Source organism: Podarcis raffonei, chromosome 1 (assembly GCF_027172205.1).
Source record: "Podarcis raffonei isolate rPodRaf1 chromosome 1, rPodRaf1.pri, whole genome shotgun sequence".
NCBI classification, from domain to species: Eukaryota; Metazoa; Chordata; class Lepidosauria; order Squamata; family Lacertidae; genus Podarcis; species Podarcis raffonei.
In genome coordinates, this window is record NC_070602.1 from 84,046,266 (window position 1) to 84,066,959 (window position 20,694).

The window sequence follows — 20,694 nt, forward strand, 5'->3', positions numbered from 1 at the left end:
TGCATGCAGAATACACACAGAGGCACGCAGAGCCTTTCCCCTCAGCTGATCCATTATCACCTCCATCACATCTATTTTTCCATTATCATGCTCTGTAATTTCTGGCTTGTCATAACACTGGATAGAAAGGTAGGAAGAAAGAAAAGAAAGAGGTTAAGTTATAACCTCTGTTTCAATCATCAATGTATTTAATAGACATTTAAAAGACATTCAGCATATAATTTTTCCATGCTGGATGTTGTGTAAAAAGGTAAAGGTACCCCTGCCCGTACGGGCCAGTCGTGACCGACTCTAGGGTTGTGCGCTCATCTCGCTCAAGAGGCCGGGAGCCGGCGCCGTCCGAAGACACTTCCGGGTCACGTGGCCAGCGTGACGAAGCTGCAACTGGCGAGCCAGCACCAGTGCCGCACATGGAAACGCCGCTTACCTTCCCGCTATAAAGCGGTACCTATTTATCTACTTGCACTTAGGGGTGCTTTCAAGCTGCTAGGTGGGTAGGAGCTGGGACTGAACGACAGGAGCTCACCCCACCGCGGGGATTCGAACCGCCGACCTTACGATCAGCAAGTCCTAGGCACTGAGGTTTTACCCACAGTGTCACCCGTGTCCAGGATGTTGTGTACTGGAGTGTAATTTGCTAAAGACTGAAGAACTACTTGTCTGTTTGTCTTTCTCAGGCAATAATAATAACTCTCATTTTACCTATGAGGATCTCAAATCTCTGGGCTACCATGTCTGTGACACCTTATTGGACTTTTGTGACCCTGACCGTTCTAAGGTAAGAGTTTCCTGTTACTGCTAAGCAGGGTCAAAGGACAATGATGGACCAGCCAGTGTCTTTAACTATTTCCTGTTTTTCTGAGACCAGCCTCTGATACTGCCTTTTTTACTTTTCACATTTTGAAAAGGTGTCTATCGAAAGCCAGAGATATTTGGATTTGTAATGGAAGCATGGTTGGATACAAATCTGAGACATGCATTTAGCAAAGCTCCTAGTTTCCTCTCGGCTGCTCATATATCTAAGATGTGCAAAAATCTTCAAGTAGTTATTATTTATTTCATAAATTTATATACTGCTTGATTGTAAGAAAAAACCCCGAAAGTGGTTTAAAAAAACCTCGAAATGGTTAGCAAATCTATTCTACCCTGAGTGCTTCAATTCTGCTCAGATATTTGCTAACCAAAAAACTGCATTATGTAAGTTTTTAATCGGCAGTTCGTCCATGCTTTCTACCCTTTCTCTTAGTTTCAGCAATGCCTATCTGAACTTAAGGAACTACTGAAGCAAAAAATCCAGAGAAAGCTCTCAGAGCTGGGACATGTACAAAACATAGATGGTACTTGGAGTGACATCTCTCTATCAGATGTTGAATCCAGGTAACTCAAGTCTGCAAGCTTTTACTGACTCGAACCTTAGAGAAATGAGAAGGAAATAGTGCTGACAACAGGTGACGTTCCAGGCTTTATTGACAAATCAAAACCTGACATATCACCCAGTCCAAATGGCATCTACTAAAAAGTTCTTAAAGAACTTAAATGTGAAATTGTTAATCTTCTTTAAAAATATGTAATTTGTCCCTAAGATCAGTCCCCATACCCAAGGATCAGATGTAATACCAGGTTTTTTTTAAAGGATCAGAGATGATTTGGGATATTACAGGCCAGTTACCTTACCATCTATTCCAGTACTGATAATTGATTCCTACTCTCTGCTTCCTGTTTCTTAACTAATTACTGACTCATAAGAGGATCTCTCCTCTTATTCCATGCCTGCTAAGTTTACCCAGAAAACCTTGGTCTTGGATTTTATGAAAAGCTTTTTCAAATTCTAAGTACACAATGTCAACTGGATCATCTCTATTTCACATATATCGCACAGGAGGCAGAATAGCAGTTGCTGGAAACCACAGGAGGAAAAAGTGCTCTTGTGCTTGAATCCTGCTTGCTTGTTTCCCAGCCACTCTTCAGCCACTGTGAAAACAAGATACTGGACTAGATGAGCCATTGGCCTGATCCTGGAGGTCCTTCTTATGTTCTTATGTTGCCCTGCATCACACCAATGGTTTCCTTTTCCTTTTATTAGCACAAGTGGCTCAGACAGTTCCCAGTCAGATGGCCCCCCTGCACATTTGCTCAACATGGATGAGAAGGTGAGAGCTATTCATTTTTTGGTGAATAAATCTATCTGGAAAAATATAAAAACTTCAATATCCTGGTCCCTTGTAATGGAATGGGGACACTAACCTTACTACAGAGTGGGTTGCTATTGATGTTAGTGCTTAGAAAGAGACCATTACAGGAGATGTGCATTCTGTTACTGGAAAGAAAAAATGCATATATTTCAAAGGATTTAATGAAAAATAGAAAAAAATGATTGATGAGGCTTTTTTATTTTCTTGCTGTATCTGTTTTCTATAGTTTATTTTCCTCATGCTTTTTGTACTAATTTATTGTCAATGAAAAGTATGCTAGTGGTATTGTAATGTATGCAAAGATGTTTTTTTCAATACTAAGCTTGTTTTGATACTAGCAATTGAAATTCTACATTGTCTAGTCACACTGGCTATCTTTGGAAAACACATTTCAGCAAGTTCTTTTAAGCATGCCTTAAAAGGCTAGGCATTTCTGCTAGAGAAGGAGGTGCTTTCCATTTGTCTTTTTCTGTTTAAAGGACACCATTAATATCCTAGTTCTTCAGTGATATAGCAAGGAGTGCTCAGTCTCTAAATATTTTAAAAATCTACACACACCCCATAGTTGAGTTGATTTTGTCAGTTGTTTTCTGTGAGATGCCTTTGAGACCTGTTTCCACATAGCAGTTGCTAGAGTAAAACATGCATGAACTGGAAGGAGAATTGCATTTTCCTGCCAATAATGTAGTGTGGTTTTAGTGCTGGGAAAATGCAGCCACAGAACTTATATTTTGAATGAAGATATCTGGACTGCCTGCAACAAATAAGTAAAGCAGGCACTTCTGTCTTCCGGAAGATGACAATTTGTACAAGTCCTAAGAAAACCATGCTACTGGTTGCTATTCGAGCCTGGATAGGTAACTTATTAGGACTATGCTGTGAAAAAGAACAAGAATTATACTGTGGGACTTAAGAACTGAGCAGAAAAATACAACAAACACTGGGAGATAAGCTGTATTTCGTATGCTTGTTGACTCAGAAGTAAATACAACTGTGTTCAACAGAACTTACTCAAATGTAAGTGTGCACAAGATTACAGCCTAAATGCCGCAGAGCAATCTAAATAATTTCTAAATTATTATTTATTTGGAATCTAGGAATACTTTGGTTGCTGAAAGAAGTAGAAATGGACTTTAAGGCCTGGTTTGCATGTCACACTAAACCATACCATAGCTTAGCATGAACATGCAGGTGTACAAGCTGTTTGAGGGGAAACCATGGCTACTTTGCTGCTCCCTAGTCATTCTGCTGCTGTGCTAAGCTACAGTTTGGTTTAGCATGCTGTCTGAAGCCAGGCTCATGCCTTAGCTCTCTCAAACAAGCCATAAGACAATCAGTTGCAGCTTGTGATTAGCAGACCCTCCAAGTGTCCCTATTTTCCAGGGACGTCCCTGATTTAGAGAAACCATCCTGGGTTCTGATTTGATCCCGGAATGTCCCACTTTTCCTTAGGATGTCCCTATTTTCAGTGGAGAAATGTTGGAGGGTATGGAGTTATCTGATCCCCCAGCCGTCTGAAGGCAATCCTGTATAGGGAAGGTTGTTTAATGTTTAATGTTTACTATGTTTTTATATATGTTGGAAGCAGCCCAGAGAGGCTGGGGCAACCCAGTAAGATGTGTGAGGTATAAATAGTAAAATTATCATTATGGAATGGGATGCCCTTATTTTCACTGGAGAGAACTAAACCACAAGCCTGGATTTGGCAAAATGTTATGCCAAGCCACGGCTTAGCTCAGGACTGCAGATCAGCAGAATGACTAGGGAGAAGCAAAGTTGCTGAAATCTCCTCTCGGAATCTTTATGCTTCTTTAGTTTAGCATGCAAACAAAACCATTGTTTGACTGCATTTAGGTGGTAATTGGGAACACTTTCACAATTGTGTTGTTATGTTTTTATTCTCTGAAGGATTTTAATGAGAAGAAGAAAAAGAAGAAAAAGAAACAACTCAGAACAAGGAAGGAAAGGAATGAGTTGCATCAGAAACTTACTCTGAGTCAAACACCAAAACATAAGAAAGATATCCTGGTAAGAGGCAAATTAAAACAGACCAGATAAGTGCCTTTGCTGGAGGAGGACAGCCAGCTAGAAATGTTTCCCAATGGAATGCAGTTCAACTGTTTGGATATTTCACTAGTTTTCTGTCTAGTGAGTGTTGCTTTTTTTTTTTAATTCCTGTATTGTTGAAGTGGTGTAGGTTATTCTCATGACTGACACTTTTATGGGGCTGAATGAGACACTTGCCTGAAGCCTCAGGCCATGGGTGACAGATCAGTCCCTTTTCTCCCCCCTCACAGTCCCACCCCATCCCCACAAGTGATTACTCTTACCTCCCCAGTTTTGCTTACATCATCATCATTTTTTATTGTCCTACACAGTAAATTGATGGTGCGCTGCCTCCATACGTCTTTTGTTTGGTGCCACTCCTCCTACTCCTCTGTTACTGGCCATAGCCAGGCCTCTACTGACTGACTGGTCACTTACCACACTACTGTCCTGCAGCAAGCCTGGTCAGTGCTGCTATTTCTTGAGAAATCTAGGTGGGTCACTCATTGTCTCATGGAAAGGTCTGGCTTTCTTGGGCTGCCAGGTGGCAACAGGGGTTGCCAGTGCTTGTTGGGTTGGCTGTCTGATACTGTCTACTGACATAACTTAGTAGAGCTTCGTTGTTAGAAAGACAAGCAGAAGCTTCTCATCTTCCTCAGTCCTTCATCATTGACATGACTGCACTAACTAGCCTGGGCAAGACATGTAGTGGTTTGGGAGGTGCACTTTTTAGAGTGGAAGATTTTTGAGGTCCTACATGCCCCCAAATCTGGCTGTTCAGCCAGCTACCTCACTCTGTCACTTTTTGGCTCTACAGCCAGCTTGCTTCCTGCTTTGAACATTAAGTCTCCACACTCCTTTCCCACTTTCTGCTGGCTGGGAGGGAGTGCCAGTGAGAAAAAAGTGGAGGTGCTGGCAGCATCCTGCCTCTTTCTGTGCCTTTGGTTTTCCTGCAATTCACTCCTCCAGGTAGAGCGTGCTAGTTCAACTGAGCAGCAGAAGGGAGAGTGAATGAGCAGGTTTATTGCTGTGTTTTGTGCAAGTCCATAGCAGCAGTGGAGGGAAGTGTGTGTTCCCATGCCTATACACCTACCTATCCTAGTCTGACCTAGTGGCAGAAGGAGACTGAGAGAGAACGCTTCTTTCTTATTCCTTACACCTCTTCTTCTTTCCTACCTGTACTCCTTCTCTTCTTGAAGCCATTGACCTTGCAACATTGTCAAAATAAGAAAACTTCTGACATGTGAAAGGGAAGAAGGGAAAGAGAGAGGACGAGTGTGTGCCAGAATCCAGACAATGATGTTTCATAGCTGTGCTATCCCAATAGCACACTATATATAATCACACACACAGCCAGTTCCTACAGACCAGCTTCAATCTTGTTGTGCACCAGAGTAGAGCTTTCATAGATCATAGTCAGCTTCATCAGATGCAGTCTTGAAGGTGCCACAAGACTCCCCCTCTGGAAAATTTAGTGTATGAGGAATAATGGAGAGCAAGAGTGAGAGAGCTGCTGTTGTCAAACAATACCATGAAGAACTTTGGCAGTGGTAAACATAAGTCAGTGAGTGTGGGTATGACAATGAATATGCCATGCTCTATGTCTTTCACATTGTATCTGTCAACAATGGTGCATGCATAACCCAGCTGTAGAGGGGTACCACTGAGCCTCTTGGGCTTGCTGATTAGGAGGTCAGCTGTTTGAATCCTCATCACAGGGTGAGCTCCTGTTGCTCAGTTCCAGCTCCTGCCATCCTAGCAGTTTGAAAGCATGCCAGTGCAAGTAGATAAATAAGTACCGCTGTGGCAGAAAGGAAAACAGTGTTTCTGTGCACTCTGGTTTCCATCATGGTGTTCCATTGTGCCAGAAGCAGTTTAGTCATGCTGGCCACATGACCTGGAAAGCTGTCTGTGGACAAATGCCAGCTCCCTCGACTTGAAAGCGAGATGAGCGCCACAACCCCATAGTTGCCTTTGACTGGACTTAACCGTCCAGGGGTCCTTTATCTTTTTTTGTTAACCTTCTAGTGTTTGTGAGAGAATATGGGGGCAGGACAATAGATTATGTTGGAAATTAAGCAGTGTGTAGGAGTGATGGCTAATCTCTCTCTGTTTATGAATGAGAGGTGTGTGAGAGCACCCTGAATGTGGCAGAGGCACCATTTACTGCTCTGCCTCAGGTAGCAAAATGTATTGGGCAGGGCCTCAGTATTCTGCAGAAACAATCACTGTTTTGTTATAATTTGTTCGTGACTTCTAAGGCAGCCCACCTATTAGCCACACTGAGCCCTTTATCTCAGGAGGTGGATTGGGAGTAGAGAATCTACATGCTCCCTCTGGCCTGGCCACCCACCCACCACCATTTTGCCTGCTGCCACCAGCCTGCCCAGCTTCCAGCTACCCTCCTGCTGTCTACTGTGCAGCAGCCAGTGGCACCCACTACCTAGCATTTTAGGAACACCACTGCTTTTCCACTGCAGTGCTGAGTTATTCTGGAATGTCCTTCCTTAGTGTAAAGCACCTCGGGCAAGGTGACCCCAGAGAGCACCTGTGCCTCCCCCATTTTTCAACAGCAAATACTGTTTAAAGTTCAACTGTACGAAATACAAAAGTTTGTTAATGGCACAGGATTGCTGTGAGGAAGCAGGTAGCCTTGTTAGTGTCTGACACATAATTATTTTTCTTTTTAAGGGGTCATATGAATGATCTGTACCTAAAGGGTACAGTAGGAGACCTTACACCTAATTTTTTTTTTTAAACTCCACAATTATAAATGTGACATTTTTAAAGATTACAAAGCAGAGTGGGGATGAAGGTAGTTGTTCCTTGTCATCATTATGGGCACTATCCACTATACCCTTGCAGGTTAATTATAGTTCCTTAACATCCATCTGTCCAGCACACAGCTGTTAACATTTCTTATATGCTGTGGTCTAATTAACTAGATTGTGATTCATTAGTAGTGGTAGTAATGATAATAGTAGCAAGGGTTGCCATATTTCAAAATGGTTAGTGGGTATGCTGTTTTTCTTCAACTGTCAATAAGTGGCTGCCTACTCTTTTCCTAGACAGGAGATAGTTTAGTTGCACATATAGCAACGCCATCCAATGTATACCTAAAGGTTGCGTTCAATGGTAATATTTTATAATAACAGAAGATTATTTAATCCATTGGAGGCTTGCTTTAGCCAAGTTAGGGGGGGATTTTTGTCAATTCCTTCACAACAGTACCCATGCCACCTGCACATAGTGTTTGAAAGGATCATCCAATCCACTGGAACCGATTTTGGAGGCATGTTGGGGTCTGCAGGAAGAAGGTGGAATCAGCACAAATTGGTTCTATCCTCATTCCATTGACAGAAGTAGCCACTGAATCAAAGAGCTTTCCATCAGCAGGAGTGACACAGTTGGATATGACCCTAAGATTCTGTCATAATCCCCCCTCTTTACAGAAAAGCATGGGGGGTAATTGCATTTTGTAGACTGAAATTCACTACGATCTACTTTGGATGTGAAGAGTTCCATATTTAATCCCTGATTATTTTCAGAAAAATAATCTCATAGCAAGGCTGAAAAAAAGATCTGCCTGAGACCAGGAAAAGTTGCTGCCAATCAGAGTAAACAGGCCTGACTCAGTTTAAGAAGGTTCATATGTTCAACTAGATACACCAAATAAAATAAATACATAAGTCAAACAAAAAACAGGAGTATTCTTTCACAAAGTGTTCCATTTATAGTTGTGTCTACACTAGGGTGTAAATATATATATGGGGCACTGTTCCCATGTTTGTGTTGTGTGTGCCTTCATTCACACGCTTTCACACTGTTCATAAGTATGACATGCACTGATACTCCTATCATTTTGGCACCAAGCCAAGATGTATTTGTTTGCTCAGGCATTTTAATTTTTTGTTTTGTTTTAATGTCTTTCTCTGCTTTGTTTGTTTGTTTGGCTACCTATGTGCATTTTTTATGAGTTTGTTCATTGTTTTATTGATATGGTTATTATAGTTTATTTTCTGTTGCAGCCTGTCCTTTTATAAGAATTGGAAGGGTGGGCAGTAAATATTTTAAATTAAGAATATATCATGCACAAATGATAAACTCAAAGACATACATTTTCTTAAAAGACAATACAGAAAGAATGCAAAACAAGGCAGTGGTGTAGCTAGGGCTTTTGCTGCCCAGGGCAGTCACTGAGTTTGCTGCCTCTCTCACTGTTCATCATCTGTGAGCCCCACCTCCATCAGCTACAGAGCCTGGCAGCCTGCGGGGCAGTCCCTTATGATGCAGGGGTGGTGGGTTAAGATGAAGTGCTGACTCCTCTCCACCATCAGCTTCAGTGCAGCTGAAGCCCGACTTCCACTTAAGACCATCAGCAGACCACATTAAGAGTCCCAGAATGGGGCCCAGTGGAGGCTGAACTGGGCAACCAAAGGATCCATTGGATCCTACACAAGCACACTAAGATTAGAGATCTAATTTGTATTTCTCTACTGTTCCAGCTTGGTGCAGCAAAACCTCAAGAAAATAGCCCTTCCCACCATCCACCCTTCACTGCAGGAACCAGAAGGAATTCAAACTGACAGTGGATCTCCCACTCTCATCATCCTTCAGGGCACAGTTAGCATTGTTCTGTAGGACTGGAGAGATGTAATTTCAGATATTCAATCAGCCACAAATTGACCATCTGACCTTGGGCCAGTCACTATTTCTCAGCTTATCCAATGGTCAATGGTATTTTATTTTCAGTGTAAATGAGACTCTGCTTTTGTAGTTGGTTGTATACACATGGCATAAACATGTAAGTTGCCCTCTAGATCCAAACACACACACACACACACACACACATTATAAGCAAGCAATACTCCAAAGTGCTTATCTTCTAAACTTGCCATTTAAATGGTTTAATCCTGATAAAAGATCCTGTTTCCAAAAAGGACAGGAGATGGTAGTCTGATCTCTTCACCACTTTTAATTGATCTCTGAGACGTTGAGGGGAGGAAAATAATAAGGGGATTGGCTGGGCTGTGTGCACATTATTGCTTACTCCAGCTTTGCTTGGAGGGAAGCCTTCCCCCACCCCTTCCTCTCTCCAGGTTTTCTCTCTCACACAGTTGCAAAACCAGACTGGGCAGCAGCCCATCTTCTGCTTCACGGGGAAAGGGGAAGGAGGATCTGCAAAAGAAAGGGGAAGCAGAATCGCTACGGGGCACCAGGCACCATCCTGCCAGCAAAGTGCGGCTAGAGTTAGTTGCCAGGTGAGAGGAGGCGCAGCGAGGGAGGATGACGGAAGGAGCACACATCCACCCCACCAGCCAAGCACCGCCTGGGGTGGCCTGCCCCCTGTACCCCTCCCTAAATATGCTACTGAAACAAGGCAACTAAATGGCACATTGTAGGTCATCAAAAAGAGGCATCTACTTTCTTATTTCCTGAAGATTGTGGGAGGGTGTAATTAGATAGGAAGGCAATCTGCCTGTTCTGTAGCCAGCTCAGCTTGGCATGCCTAAGATTCATCACATATACAGAGACAATTTGATCATTAGCATTTGCCAATGGCACAGGGAGATGGGACCAGAGGTGTAAATCAATTTCTTTGGCTTTCTTGTCAGATGGTGGGAAGGGGCAAACCTTCCCTGCAGGTGTGAAAAAGTTGTTTTGAGTGGATGTGACCTACAAGTAGTTTCTGGATTCAAATAAGTTCCACTGAGAGGGCAAAAAGTGTAGGGTACTAGCTTCTTGCTGCAATAGCATCAATGGCATTAGATAACTATGACTTCTTTTATTGTATCTCTGCTTATGAAAGAGGAAGCCAATGAACTTTCACCATTGTGTCACCCTGTCCTGTACTCCAAATCTGTTAGCCTTAGTAGCAGGTTGTGAGGCCCAGACAAAACCATGCTGATGTTCTTCACCAACTGCTGGTTTGTCATCCTGATCTGATTAATGGATGAGTAATCAATGAAATGACTTTATAAAAAAGATATTGGTGAAAGGACATTTTCATTATTTTGCATTTTAAGACCATTAGCAAGGATTGTGTTTGAAGAACTCTAATTGTCAAGGCACATTATATCAATAGACCACCCATATCCAACTATTTGAATTGATTTAGAATGCATGATGTTCCAGAACTCATGTTTATTATATTGATCAGATGGCAGGCATACATATTTGCCTATATGTACAATATTAAATTGATAAATGTTCACTTCTGTAACTGCAGAGACTATTCAACCTTCAACCATGTGTGAAGTATCTTGTGCTGAATGGGACTCTCTCTGTGTGACCGTTTCCTCCTCTGAATTTCTCGACTCTCCTCTGCTTTTCCTGTTTGAGTGGAATAAGGAGTCTCTGTTAAGAGACCTTGGACAGCATCCCATTGAATCCTTTCACTGTGATTTCAGAGTGAGCCAAGATACCATCTCTCTATTAAATTCCTTTAGGAAAGCACAATTTCTCCAAGTGTTGAAAAAAATCATAGCCTTTCCAAGAGATCATGGAGAGACAACAGTTCAGAACAGAAGAACAAGCAAATGAATCAAGTACTCTGTGTGTGTCAGGTTGGTTTGTGGAATCTAATTTTCTGTTACAATTCACCATATGCTCAGTGCCTTTCAGATGAAATTTATAAGTGTATTAGTACACTAAAGAACTGCATTACACAATTCATCTTGGAGACTGACCCATGATATGAATAATAAAGGAATGTGCTTGAAATAAATATTTGAAAAAATACTTTAAGGAAATGTTAGATTGGATATAGTGTTGAAGCATAAACTTGTTCCCTTTTGAGTGCATATGTTGTAGATGGCTGCACAAAACATATTGCCACACTAAGCATAACGTTTTATCTTAATTACTAAAATAACATGTGAGCGGTGGACCATTTCAGTGGTTATTTGGCGACCATATATTTAGAGAGCTATAACAAGAATTTAATATAGGGCTTTGGTTTTCAACCAGTGTGCTGTGGCACTCTGGAGTGACTTGAGAAACGTTCAGGAGAGACAGGGGAGCTGTCCTTTCATTAACTTATAGCTCATATCTTCCTTCATTATCTCTCTCTTTCCTTCTTAGGAACATTCAGGGGAGCTGGCAGCTTTAACTTGCAGCCCATTATCTTCCCGAAATAAAACAACAGCAAAACTGTTTATCTTCTTAAAATCTCCCCCCCCAACAAAAATCCTCCTCTCAGCTTCACTAAGTAACAGTTCCTTAGTTTTACACAGAGGGCTTGAGAAATGCAAGAAAATAGCAAAGTAGCTTTATGGTGTGTGTGCCAAGATGTGTGTGTGCTCTATAAGAAGGGATTTAAAATAACCTTGAAAGTGTCTGTGTTTCCCTCTCCTACCTCCAACATCCCTCCCTCCCTCTTCTTCTCTACATCTCGCCACAGGCACTCCCCTCTTCCTTAACAGTCACCAAACTTTATCAGGACAGGGAGAATGTTGCAGAAAAGGACAGGGTCAACTTACACAACACTGTCAAACTGATAGTTATGTAAATTCAACTAACAAATATACCCACAACGTAACTAGCTGTGTTTAACTATATAAATTCCTTATACATCATATAAACATAACTCTTTTCACATTATCTAATTGAGTAGAAGAAATTAAGGACCAACATTTAGAACAGGAAATAAAAATAGATCAGTTCTTATATACGTAATGTCCAAATAGAAGCTTTTGTGTTCCACGTATGTACAAATGAATCAATTTTTTAAAGCATAATGTCCAAATAAAAGCTTTTTGTGTTCCACGTATGTCTTAGCGAATACAAGTGTCAAATGCAACAACTTTAAGGAGCAGGCTTGCAAAAGATGAACTTTTCTTTGTAATGTTCCACATCTGCCTTTGCAAAGTATGGTTGTTGTATGCAGCTGCTGTATGCAGGTATCAGACAAAGGATACGAAAGATCTTAACGTGTGCCTTTGCAAAATACAGTTGTATGCCGGTGTCAGACGAAAGAACTTAAAGCGTGACAAGGATTGCCGGAATAATAACAAAATATTTCTCCTTCTGATGTTAATCTTGTTTCGCCCTCCCTCCCCCCATTTGCACATTACCGGTAATTTAGGAAAAGGCATGCTGGGGATGCCTTGCGGGATGCATCAGCTCGGTCCTGCAGAGCAGTGGCATTACTTGGGTTCCCGCCGACACATGCGTTCCCACTTACACGTGCCCCAAAAAGGGCACCGAAAAGGGGCATGGCGGAATGGAGTGGGGGCGGAACGGGGAAACCCCCACTTATGCATGTCCTTTAATGGAACCCCAGTGTAAGTGACTTCCACGGAGGAGCAGCAAAAAGAACATGGTTGGTCAAGGGAGCAGTGGACTCAGGTTGAAAACCACTGATATAGGGTATCACAAAGATGACTGACATCACAGCATATAAGAAACTACAAAGAGAGATGCTTGAACCAAGAGCTCTTTTAATATTGCCAAGGAAATTTAACAAGATTAGAGGGCTGATAAAATGCTTTGGAGAAATCCTACAGTACACTCTGGACACACCAAAGAGAGATGAGAAGATATAAAAATAACCAAATTTTACTGTCAAGGGTACTAGAAACCTTAGGACCTAATACAGTTAGTGGGCATTTACTGGAAAATATGTCTGGAGGGAAATAATGGGGTAGGAACATTTACAATGGAAGTCCATTGGGTTTGAGTGCATACTTCTAATATGAAAACACCGAGAAAAGGATAAAGGGATCACTGCTTCCGAACATGCAGCAGAACAGGCATATGTGTGATCTTCACATGATATATGTGCACAAGTGTACTATACTCTTTCCTATACTTATGCAAACCAATGTAAGAAAAATGCTGCCTATGAGGTACATCTAAAATAAAGTGGTGTTGGAGGCTTTGAGGTAAGTATCAGTCCATACTGAAAGGTAGCCTTTTCAGCATTGCTTAGCTTAGTTTGTGAATTGAATAAAACAAATATGTGATCAAAGCAGAAAACAGACCCTTGCAAAAGGACAAAGGCAATCTTCCTGGTTGACTGAAGAGAAGAAAGTCTGTTTATCAATGGGAAAGGTAAAATAGGGTATGGAAATGTTTTGGTGAGCAACACTTGGACACACATGGGCAATGAATGTGCCTACACGGTGAAAAAAAAAGAGATATGGTGCACTTTAATACTCATATTATGAGGCATATATAAAAATAAGAAAGTCAGATACTGATTTATTCTCTACATTTCTTTTATACAGAACCGAAATCTAGAAAATTCACTCTCTACATTTGCGCAAGAAGAAAACGTAGATAAGAAGTATCAAGGTGAGGAATCTATCCTTACACACATTGCAGAAAATGGCTTTATTTGGCGGGGTGTATACATGTCTGTGTTATGGCGAAAGAAAGTTGTGGCAGACAGGAGCCATTACCATGCCACCATGATTAACTATTATTGCTTTATAAATATACAAACATGATGGGGACAGAAGGCAAAAGTTTACTCCTTTTCCCTAATTTCCAAATTGCACCTGTACCTAGGCCCATATAAATCAAGTGATAAATTTCTCTGGATTACATTATAATCAAAGCCTAGTCCAATTCTCAACTAAGCGAAACTAAGTGTCCACTGCCCTTTTTTACAGTAGTGTACATGAGCACATATATGGATATGCACCTGTTTTTTTCATGTACAGGCAACGGCCAACTAACATGTGATTGCACACGTGCACACAGTGCCTAACCCAGAAGTGACCCAAAAATGTCATTAAACTATCACTAACATAGTGGAATAGGGGTGGGGTGAAAAACTTTATGCAGGCCCCACTAACATGCAGGGGATCCTGAATGCAACCTCTGCAAAATGAGGATTGCCTGTACTGTATACATAAACAGGAATTTTAAAATAGTTTCTGTATACTCGCAAGTACAAGGGAGAGGATGGCATATATTTCTAACAGAAGAGTGGTACCTGTAGTTTGTTAAGGGTACTGGGATTTGCAGCTCTCTGAAGGGTCAACTACAGTTTCCAGAATTCTTTGGAGGATGTTATGTTCCTTAAAATGTATGGTGTGGATTTGACCATGTTGCTGCTTTTCAGTTAATAATTTCAACGTTACCAAAAAGTGTCTTTTAGCCATCAAATACCTGGATATACAGAAACTTTTTAAAGTTCCATCTGAAAGTTAATAATTAATTAATAATACCCCACCTGTCTGACTGGTTTTCCCCAGCAACTCTGTGCGGCTCCCAACTGAATATTAAAAACACAATAAAACATCAAACATTAAAAACTTCCCTAAACAGGGCTGCCTTCAGATGTCTTCTAAAAGTTGTGTAGTTTTTTATCTCCTCGACATCTGATGGGAGGGCGTTCCACAGGAAGGGCGCCACTGCCTGGTTCCCTGTAACTTCTCGCAGTGAAGGAACTGCCAGAAGGGCCTTGGACCTCACTGTCCGGGCTGAATGATTGGGGTGGAGACGCTCCTTCAGGTATACTGGGCTGAGGCTGTTTAGGGCTTTAAATGTCAGTAACATCACTTTGAATTGTGCTCGGAAATGTACAGTACTGGGAGGGAGACAGATGCACCCCACTCAGAAGGGCATTTCACAAATACTGAACTGCCACCAAGGCTCTAACATGGGTCAACACCAACTGGGCACTAGCCAGAGGTGTAACCACCAACAGAGTTTATACTACTGGTTGTAGGGACTAAGATGGTTGATAGTAGGAGAGGTCTCTTTTAGGTACATGGGTCTCAAGGTGCCATCATTCACTTATAACCAGTACAGTACTTTCAGGACCCATTTACCAATTTTGCAAGATAGTGGTATTTTAAAAATTCAAAAAAGAAAATGGGAACTGGCATCCACTTGATAAATAAGGCTGGCAATATTCGCTGTTGTGCTTTTGCACACTTTCTGGGTTTTTTTCTTTTTTTAAGGTAAGCAGACCACCACCACCCCATGCCCAGAAAAGAAAAAGATAGTGGAATGTATGGGAGGAGTGAGTATAGGGAGGGGCATAAAACTCAGGCAGCCCAGATGCAGTCTACCAAGCTCTACCCATTGGTATGGAATCGCAATTAAAATTGTGACTGAAAAAACAGGGCTATTCAGCTCCACTTGGCAGTTGTGGAAGCAGGATGCCACAATTGGATTTTGCCCATATCTTTCTTTGCAGACACTCTAGGGGGCAATATTGAGCTATATCAGAGTATTTGTCACAGACATTTATCTTGCAATGTACTGAATTCATAGCAGAATATAGGCTTTCTGGTTGCAGAGGATATTTTGAAGACATTTTACGTTCCTTCATCTTACCTCTGTCTTTCCACTCTGTAGAACTCACTTTGGGTAAGCAGAACATCCCAATAACTGAACCCGAGATCAAGATCAAGGGTCCCCAGCCGCTCCTCGTAGCTATGATTCCATCAATAGAACAGCGACAGAGCCTCACAAAGTCACCCATCAAACAGCACCCATTTTCCTTCCATTTGCAGCCTGATGAAGAACTTCATGAGAAACAGAATGCAGGTACAGGACTGGGGTAGTTAAGCAGACAAATTTACCTGTGAGGTTAAGGGACAGAATGAGCACTTAGGAGTGAATGATCCTAATAAGAAAATTCTGCCAGATGAAGAAGACAAATTTAGATGTGAATCTGGACAAGATGGGTACTTGTTCTGTTTGGTCAGACACCAAATCTAAACCATTGTATTAAGTAAAACAAGACATTAAGGAAAATTCACATCATTGCTGACTTTAGTCCAGCCAGAAATGCACTACTGCTGTTTCGTTTTGATTTGGCATTTGTGTTTCCTTTTACTTCTTTACAGGCACTTGTGTTTCATCCGAATGTCCTCGTGGTCTTGGAGTCAAACGACACAGGTACTACCGGGTCAGAACTCTTCCTGGGCACCATGACAGCCTCCTGAAATGGCATTGATTTAATTGTCTAACTTTAGGCCTTTTCACTTACAATTTACTTACATGATGATACATGTGCAGGAAAACATTACATGTACTTCCAGGAAGCAAGGTGGATTAGTCTTTTGCATCAAAAACAACAAGTGTCTTGTGGCACCTTAAAGGCAAATACATTTATTGTGGCATAAGCTTTTGTGGAATACAGTATACTGCAAATAAGTATTTCATCTGTGTTTTTGGACCTCATTTACAGCCACCCTCATCATGTATACAACCCCCCTCCCACCCCAAGAAAACCATGTGTATGCATTGTTCCCATAAGGAATTGTTTAGTGTTTAAGAGGCCACAAGACGCTTATGGTGTTAGGTTTACAGTCATGTGTGTAGTGTGATGTGAATGCTCTTTACATGCTGAGGCTGTGTAAAGGGCATGTTCTGTACTCACTGACTGTTGCCTGGTGTGTGTGTGTATTATAATCAGGTTAAACTAGGTGAATTGAGGCTGGGTGGCTAATGTGTGGTGTGATGTAGTTTCTATTTCATGCAAGGTGAAACTTGGAAAGTAGCCTTGGCTAGTTGCTCTTCATTTATCTTTGAGCTATATGATAATTCAACTAATAAAAGGCTACTCGGCTGAGACACACAAAAGTACCGGTAATCTTTGTCAGCATTCCAGCGATTGCTAATCCTGCTTGGTAAAACAACCACCACTGTATTGTATTCTCTCACCTTTTAGAACATGAATGAAAATCAGAAATCAAGGCCAAACTATATGCTTTATTATGCTTTATTGCATATGTCTCAGGATTTTTGTTAAATGGCCGCTGGAAACTTGTTGGGATTAGGACCATGGTAGGGCCCATTTTCTACTGTGTTGCAGTCTAAATGAAATTTGCTCCTGGAAACTGCTTCTGTTGTTAGGGAGAAGCTCCTCCCCTCCCCTCCCCTCCCTGTATACTGTGGTCCTGTTTCTATTCAGGGGTCCTTGCAACTGTTATTTAACAAACAATGCCCCCCAGACATGTTAAATACAATTGCTCAAGTTAAGAGTCTAACCCTGATAACTGACATTTTCCTGCTTTGAACTTCATGAAATGCTAATACCTTTAGGTTGTGGTTAAGTCTTGGTCCCTACTATGTCTTTGTGAAATGAATTTCTTTCACTCTCAATTTATTAATTAATTACAAGTGCTTGTATACCACTTTTTATCTACAATACAGTATTTGAAATTTAATTATTTAAAAGAACTATTTTTCTCCCCCAACCCTTTTTTTAGGTCCATGTGGTGGAATCCTGAAGTGCCTTCTGTGACTTTAATGCTGCGTAGAAGTCTTTCTTTGAAATCTCATAGCATTATTGACAACAAAAACCTGTGGAATCTGAACCAAAGCAGGTCACAGATTATTCCCTACCGAGAATACAAATGGAAACCACTCAAAATTGACTACATGGTTCTGAAGTCGGAAAATGAACATCATGCCAAAGTCAGGGGAACTCCAAACATGATTGGACAAAAATATTCATTACTGAAGAACAGAGAGGGTAATCCAAAGGCAAAGTTTGTGCACAAGGAACATCTTGTGCCCTCCTATGAAGCCATAGACTTTTAATAACCCACAAAGAGTTAATTTGTTAGAAGGAAAGCTGGCACTCTCCTGTTGCAGGCCTATTACAAATGTTTAGCACAAAGTCTACTGCATTTTGATGATGAGAGAATTTGGAGTGTTGATAAAGAGGATGGGAGATTTCAGTTGTCTTATTTTTATAGGTTTGTAGCTGAGATTAACTAATATGAAAGGGCAAAGCTTTCCCCCCTGTTAAGACCTTTGGTTAGTACAATGCATTTCAGGAAGAACACATAATTTCCACTCCTATATTTTATTCATAAAGTGAAAATGTAGGAAGTACTTGCAAGGAAGTATTGGCAGGTAGGAGGTGCTGAACCTCCTTGCCCGCAGCTTCTGCAGATGCCTCACATGGCTATTTTTAATTATTCCCCACCAAGTCAGGGTTGAAAATCAGAAGAGGGGAAAGATCCAGTGGGCATAGGATGACTCAGTGAGTGTGAGGGGTTAAACAGCATTTCCCGAATGCTAATTCTCTATAAATTCCACTTCTACCATCAGACACACATTCCCCAACCCTCCACCATTACTTCCCAAATTCACATTTACTGAGGTTGCATGTCATTCCACCATTTTTTTCTTTTTGTAAACCCCCCAAAAAGTTTCCTATCAAATGTGTACATGAATTATTATTATTTTAATGATGAAGGGTGAATATCTGAAAACTATTACGTTGAATTAATAATAGATGATTGTGTAGCAGTGGGCACAATAATAACAGAAACAATTCTGTTGCTGTAATGTTGGAACCACACAAGGAAAAAATGCAATACTCAGGTACAAGTTTTGTTGCGTTTTTACCTCTAAAGTGGTACTGTTACTCTTTGTGAGTGAAAAGTATGTATTGTTGAACATTAAACGGCATAGTAAAGGTACTGAAGGTGCAATTCTATTTTTTTAAGTTTTCAGTTGTCATAAAATAATTGTTAGTGTTCTAAAACACACCCAAACAGAACATATTTATGTAGAAATCTATTGAATGATATTTCATTTTGCATAATGTAGCTAAAAACTATTTCTGTGAAGAATCCATCCACTCGGGTGTAAACTCTGATGACCTGTTATAAACAAGTCAGTTGTGTTACCATTAAGCTATAATTTATTCTCACTATGAAGATTTTGGATTATAATCCAGGAAGGAACGAAGAAATCTCACATTAAATATGTGTCTGAACTGCAAATGAGAAACAGACTGGCAAATCTACATGCATTTTCCTCTTCCTCTCTTTAGTATTAAACTAGCATCTACTAGTTTAGCATCTGCTACAATTTGTTATTGTCAAGTAACTCTTTCACTACCTATTTTTGTCCCAAAATAAACAAAAAATCTAGGAAAAGTACAATTTCATATATTTTTTAATAAGTTATTCTGGCAGGAAAGCGTATTTGAACTAAAATGCACCTTATATACAGCTATAATTTTACCTTGTTCACTGTCACCTCCTGTCTTTCTTCCCTATATGTAAGTGCCTTGGAAATTTCCTTCAGTGTCCAAATAATGGGAGGGATGTGTTGGTTTCAAAACTTTGGGAATACTTCACCTGCCCACTCCATTTTCCTTGTTGCTATTGCTGCTGCCGTTCTGAGAATGAGGGAACTAGTTTTTTTTTTTGTAAAAGGGCAGGCATGTGCACCAGCAACATTTTAAAAATTAAACAGACAAGGCTTCGTTTTCTCTGGAAAGTGGGAAAGGGAGAGATGATGAAGGGAAAATTACAGTGGGGATGGGCTGAAAGGATATTACATTTTGAGACTGCACAAGAGTCTAGGTGCTGAGCAACAATGCATAAGCTCTTCTCTTAACACAAGCTGGAAGTTTTGAAATGCTAGAAGTATTACTTGCTTTGGTAGTATTGCATATTAACCGAATGTGGAAAATTCCTGGGTAATAATTAAAGCACTTTAAAATGAATGCTTGATTTTGGTCTAGGCAGCTTCCCTGAGAGCAAGGATGTCCAAAGTAAGATGAGACTTGAATTGCAAACTAAATAGAGCGGCGGCAGCGGCAGCGCTTGCTTTGTTAGTTAGTTTGACTTTCTACTAGGAAAGTGATCCTGCAAATGCTTACTGAAGAAGTCCTTTGTAGTCAATGTCAATTGTATTACAGTTCTGCCAGGAAGGCATGGAAGTAGAAGGAAAACAACAACCCTGAGTTTTCATTAGCCACGAACATTTTAACTAGTAAGCATCTAATGGTACACAGAGCGAAGAAAACCTAACGATTGCTGAAAACCTGATGTACTGGCGAATAAACTAACTATATTAAACACTCGCTGACTGTCCCGACTTCAATGCCCTCTACTACACATCCGGCGCCTGCCAGTGACTTACTTATGTAGCTAAAACTGTGCGCGGATAGTGTACTCTTCTCGCGACAGCTTCGTCCCGGCCTCTCATTCTGCAGTGGCTGCTCCGATACACAATCTACAATTTCCTACCTCTAGGTCAGAAGATTCTTAGCCTACCTACCGTGTGACGCAAAAGCCTATTTTTTTTCCCTTACTGGCTGTCAGAAACAGATCTAAGAAGCACGTCGAGAAATGCCAAGAGAAATTCAATGGGACGGGGGGATGTAGAGTTGTGTACAACCTTGATCCTCGCGGACACTTCAGTTCTAACAAAAAATTTTTTTCCTTCCAGTAGCACCTTAAAGACCAACTAAGTTAGTTCTTGGTATGAGCTTTCGTGTGCATGCACACTTCTTCAGATACACTTCTTCAGAAGTGTGCATGCACACGAAAGCTCATACCAAGAACTAACTTAGTTGGTCTTTAAGGTGCTACTGGAAGGAAAAAAAAATTTTGTTTTGACTATGGCAGACCAACACGGCTACCTTTCTGTAACTTCAGTTCTAGACCCTTTTTACCACCGAGCTGCAAAGCTATAGAGCGGCGACCATAGAGAATCATAGCTTTCGGGTTGGTTGGTT

General features: G+C 41.0%; 1 protein-coding gene and 1 long non-coding RNA gene across 10 annotated transcripts in view; one reads left to right on the forward strand and one right to left on the reverse strand.

The window, feature by feature from the left end:
- The window catches only part of AGBL2 (AGBL carboxypeptidase 2), a 28,978-nt gene extending 10,338 nt beyond the window's left edge, over window positions 1-18,640 (forward strand). For 4 of the 9 annotated variants that reach the window (XM_053400432.1, XM_053400448.1, XM_053400483.1 and 1 more), the window contains 10 exons: window positions 678-778; window positions 1,247-1,377; window positions 2,084-2,150; window positions 4,101-4,220; window positions 9,338-9,499; window positions 10,688-10,804; window positions 13,469-13,535; window positions 15,555-15,746; window positions 16,049-16,100; window positions 17,417-18,640. In XM_053400432.1, the coding sequence (XP_053256407.1) occupies window positions 678-778; window positions 1,247-1,377; window positions 2,084-2,150; window positions 4,101-4,220; window positions 9,338-9,499; window positions 10,688-10,804; window positions 13,469-13,535; window positions 15,555-15,746; window positions 16,049-16,100; window positions 17,417-17,750 (1,343 nt within the window). In that variant the 3' untranslated portion in view covers window positions 17,751-18,640. The remainder of the gene's footprint in view (window positions 1-677; window positions 779-1,246; window positions 1,378-2,083; window positions 2,151-4,100; window positions 4,221-9,337; window positions 9,500-10,687; window positions 10,805-13,468; window positions 13,536-15,554; window positions 15,747-16,048; window positions 16,101-17,416) is intronic. The other 5 variants (XM_053400456.1, XM_053400474.1, XM_053400465.1 and 2 more) reach the window with 5 other exon arrangements.
- LOC128419605 (uncharacterized) lies at window positions 15,682-20,376 on the reverse strand. The gene is made up of 3 exons (XR_008331883.1): window positions 20,235-20,376; window positions 19,191-19,347; window positions 15,682-15,781 (listed from the first exon to the last, which is right to left on the reverse strand). It is a non-coding gene; the product is annotated as an uncharacterized LOC128419605 (long non-coding RNA).
- Between the last annotated feature and the right edge of the window lie 318 nt (window positions 20,377-20,694).